This window comes from Suricata suricatta, chromosome 12, assembly GCF_006229205.1.
Source record: "Suricata suricatta isolate VVHF042 chromosome 12, meerkat_22Aug2017_6uvM2_HiC, whole genome shotgun sequence".
Taxonomy (NCBI): Eukaryota; Metazoa; Chordata; class Mammalia; order Carnivora; family Herpestidae; genus Suricata; species Suricata suricatta.
In genome coordinates this window covers 80,010,325-80,014,906 of record NC_043711.1, presented here as the reverse complement: position 1 = coordinate 80,014,906, position 4,582 = coordinate 80,010,325, and the positions used below count along the sequence as shown (strand labels likewise).

Below are 4,582 nucleotides of genomic sequence, written 5' to 3'. Positions count from 1 at the left end.
CCTGGCCGCGGGGGCCGCCGAGCAGCGGGCGGGCCTTTGGGGGGCAGCGCCGCGGCGCCCGAGGACGACGACGAGGACGACGACGAGGAGCTGCTGGAAGTGCGCCTGGTCGAGACCCCAGGGAGGGAGCTGTGGAGGATGGTCCCAGCGGGGCGGGCTGCCCGGGGACCAGCGGAGCGCGCCCAGGGGCCGTCGGGCGAGGGGGCGGCTGTCACCGCCGCCTCCCCCACTCCGTCGGAGGACGAGGAGCCAGAGGAAGAGGAGGAGGAGGCGGCGGCGGTGGAGGAAGGCGAAGAGGAGACGGTGGCGTCGGGGGAGGAGCCGCTGGGCTTTCTGTCCAGACTGCCCCCCGGCCCCGCCGGCCTGGACTGCAGCGCCCTGGACCGCGACCCGGACCTGCCGCCCCCATCGGGCACGTCGCATTTCGAGTTCCCGGACTACTGCACCCCCGAGGTTACCGAGATGATCGCGGGGGACTGGCGCCCGTCTAGCATCGCCGACCTGGTTTTCACCTACTGAGCCCACCGTCAGCGGGGCGCGCACGCCCCCAAACCAGCTGTTTACATACAGGAATCAGGTATTGGGGCCCCTCGGAGGCCGAGGCTGGCACCCCATCTCCCGCGCAGCCTCCCCCCTCCCAGACGTGCCCATCCCCCTCTAACCCAGACATGCCCCTCCCCCGCAGACACACCCCAAGGCAGCCCAACCCCCACTCTTTCCCTCACTTCCAAGCCCCGCCCCGTCTTGTCCCCTCCCGCACAGCCACCAGCAGCCAGCCCCCCTCCGTTACACCTCCCGTCCACTCCTACAGACCTGCACCCCCTCCCCCACCTTGCACACGCCCCTCCTCGTGGCCGGAGGACACGCCCCTGCCCTTGCTCCCGAGTCCCTCCGCCTTCGCCTAGCCCGCCTCCTCTCTGGTTTAGGGGGGCGCTGCGGCTGGGCGGCACCGCGCGCTCCTCCCTGACCCCTTCTCTCCCCCTCCCCCGAGCGCTGGGGCCCGCCCCCTTCCCGCGCATGCTTAATGCTTCTTAGGAGGAGGGGGCCGGTCCCACTTGAACCACAAGTCTCTGTGGTCCGCTCCGGGAAGAAGTGGGGCGGGCATTGAGGGATCCTTAGAAATCTTTTGATCCGGGAGCCGCGGCTTCCTTTCAACCCGACGGGGCGTCTCTGCCTTAATGGGAGGAGCGCTAGGAATGGGGAGAAAGAGACTAGCTGGCCCGGAAGGGTTGGGTTTGGAGCTTGGAACTCTCCCTAAGCGGCATAGCCCCTTTTCCTTGCGGGGTTGCCCAGACTGACGTGCACCCCCACCCATCCCCCGCCTGCTATACACACACCGCTAGACTGCCTCTACAGTCTTCCTTGGTCCCCAGAAACTTGCCTTTTCGTCCCCCATCCGGGAATTGGGACTAGGGTCTTCATCTGGAACTGCACCACGAGAGGACTGCCCAAGAAAACTCTGAACCGAGGCAATTATCAGTCTATTTGGGGACAAGGTCCTTGCTGCTCTTCCCCCATCCCATCCCAAGTGCCCCACCACGTTAAGGCACACTCCTAGCCTGGGCTCCTCCCTTAAGCCCACCGCCCCTTTCTATCACTTAAGCCCTGTGCCCACGGTGACAGTATTCAGTGGGAGAAGCTGAGGCACGTTGGTCCCGGGGCGGGGTGCTGAGACTGAGGCATGAGAGCAAACGGAGTGGCAAGAAGAGACCCACTTTTGAACTGGCTTGAGAGAGACCATCGGCCGGGCCAGTGGCACCGAAGGGAGGGTCGGAGTAGTGGCGGTGGGCCGGCTGCGCCTGTTTTTCCGTGTGAAAAATCGGGATAGCGCTGCTGTCGGAGGAGGTTGTGTCCAGTTCAGGGTGCCCTCGGGCTCCCCTGCCCCAGATTTCCCCCCCCTCCCAGCCTAAGTCCCGCCCCTCCGGCCTCCCCATACCCCCTTTTGCCCTCACTACCTGTATCTCACCGGCGTGTGTTCACCCTCCTGGGTGTGCACACACTCTCATTCACACACACAAATCTCAGGAACAAACGGTCCCAGAGTCCTGGACCCCTGCCCAGGGTCCCCGCAGGTCTCTGCCCCACGCGTTCCCGTCGCTGACAAAGCCACCAGCTGCCTCCTTTAAGCTTGGTGCTCCGGCTCTGGGCCTTTCTCGCGCTCTCTCTGTCTCTCTTTTTCTCTCTCTGTCTCTCTTTCTCTTTTTCTTTCTTTCTTTTTTTTTAAGAAAAACAACAACAAAAAGACAATGAAAAAAAACCCAGAAAACGTCATGTGAGTGAAGAGATGTCACTGTCTGTGGTCTTGGAGAACTAGTCTAGTAGCTGAGGGGAGGGGTCCCCCCCGATCTGGGGCACTGGCACCCACAGCAGGACTTCCGCCAGCCTGATGCCAGGACTGAATAAAGTGTATTTGCCCCGACCTTGCCCTGTGGTTCTACATGTCTGTGCCTTTTCTCAACCCTGCCCCAGACGGTTTGCCAGATTGCAGTCCACGTGATTTGGCCCCGGGCAGGAAGAGCTGGGGGGTCCTGGGCAAGGCACCTGGCTCCTTTAGGCCTCTGTCTCCCTCTGTCTCAGGACTCCCTGATCTTCATTAAGGATGACAGACTCATCCCCACAGGGCCAGGCAGGTAATGTCAATGAGTCTGGGTGGAGAATCAGAGGGGACAAGCTGTTCTCCTCCTGCCAGTCGTGTGACCTTGTGGGAATCCAACCCATGGTGGCCAGATTTTTCAAGAGGAGGTAGAAATCTGGATGTTTCTATGAACATCTCGACTGCAAAATGAAAGCCGACTCAAATATTTTATTTATTTACTTTTATTTGTTTCGCTTTTGTGACATGCAAGTATTTTTAAATCCTCCTGGACCAAATGAAACCAGTGTTGCAAGCACACTTGGTCCAAGGGGGCCAGTTTGACCCCGCCCTTAAGTGAGACTTGAGAATGGGCGGGCCACACTGTCTGGGCTCAGAAGCCCCAGCACCACCAGCACTGAAGCATCTGTGTGACCTTGAGCAAACACTTCACCCCGGCTCTTCTCTCCGCACGAGTTACATGGTAACAGTACCTGCTTCGTGGCGACATGAAGTTCGAGGTGAGCAGCATTGAACAAGGTGCTCCCTGAAGTGTCTTACTCCATCGTCCAGAGGAGGAGACAGGGGCCAGGGTGGTGCAGGAACCTGCAGGAGGGCCTGTAAGCAGCCACGGTCAAAGTCAGGGCCCCACACCTTGGTTCTCTGCCCTGGTGGAGAGTCACATGAGGTTGCTGCCTCTCCTTCCCTGTTTGTCCACAGATGGTGTTAGGCTGTTAGCACAGGGCCTGGGCTGGCGGGCTTGGTCCCAGAGCTGGCTCGTGATTGGCCCTCAGTGTAGGTTTGTTGAATGACTAAAGAAGACCCAACAGAAGCCACAGTGACTCCTGTCCTTGTAATTCTTACCAGTGTGTTTTGGAAACCGAGGCAGGCCTTTTCAAAACTCTGTCCCCTTCATCCCCCCCCTTCCCCCCTAATTCCTCCACTGCCAGATCCAGTGGATTTCTGAGGTTGGACAGAAACTGTGTCCCCTGTAAGAATGAAGGCCAAGTGTGCAAACCTCATTGAGAGAGGGTATTTGGGGACTGTGGTACCTATACGTGCATTCAAAGAGGACTAGAGCAGGTTTGGGAGGGCCAGGTGTGTACAGAAAGGGGGTGCCTGGTTGGAGGAGGTGGAGGAATTATGGTGACTGCTTTCGCTCAATCTCTGATGGAAAGCAAGATGGGGGAAAAAATCCTCCAGGAGGATTCGAGAAGGTGAGGAAGACAGAGATAGGTGCCACCCTGAACCCCTTGTAAGGAGCACTTCCCGGCTGTGAGGTATCTGGTCAGTGGATGGCCTCCAGCGGCCCAGGACAGTCTGTGTCTGTGTCCCAGGAAGATCAGGTATAAATGCCTGGCCATTCCCATCCAGTGTGGGGACAGACACCGACAGGCAGGACTTGCACCACTGGCTCCCCTGGACACTCACCCAGGGCCCCTCTGGGGTGGCCAAGGTTTTGCCAGGCCTGCAGCACAGTTTGACCTCCCATACCCAATCCTGCTTCCTCCCTTTTCTTTTCACAGGTGTTTTATCCCTAATAAATTTCTTGCACCCCACACTCAGTCTCAGTGTCTGCTTTTGGGGAACTCCCTCTACAAGGAAGGGTGCCAGGGGCTGGACAGAGGGACTTGGGCCACTGGCCCCATAGCAGCAGCTGGGCACCTCTGATGGCTGTGTCCCAGGGAGGGGTCCCTGCTCTTCTCCATGCACACCGGCAGCCCCAACCTCAAGCCCGCACCCTGTCCAGTTGGCGTCAATTAGAAACTGCAGTGTCTGCCCACCAGTCCCTCCAGATCTCTCCCCTAGTCAAAGCTGGAGAGAGGGAGGTTGCCTTTTTTGCCCTTCAGAATGCCCAGGGAGGGTAAAGTGCCTGGCCGAGGGTAGTCCTAGATCGCTGTGGGACCTTGAGCAGGGTTTCTTTGCAGCCTTAGTTCTCAGACGTAAAGTTGGAGAGGGGGAAATAGGAATAGAAGAGAGACCATTTATTGTTTTGTTATTTGGGTCTTT

General features: G+C 59.0%; 1 protein-coding gene across 1 annotated transcript; it reads left to right on the top strand.

The window, feature by feature from the left end:
* SOX12 (SRY-box transcription factor 12) lies at positions 1-4,131 on the top strand (the record flags this gene model as incomplete). The annotated part of the gene is made up of 1 exon (XM_029917929.1): positions 1-4,131. A coding segment is annotated over one exon (519 nt), but the record flags the coding sequence as incomplete, so codon positions are not given.
* Between the last annotated feature and the right edge of the window lie 451 nt (positions 4,132-4,582).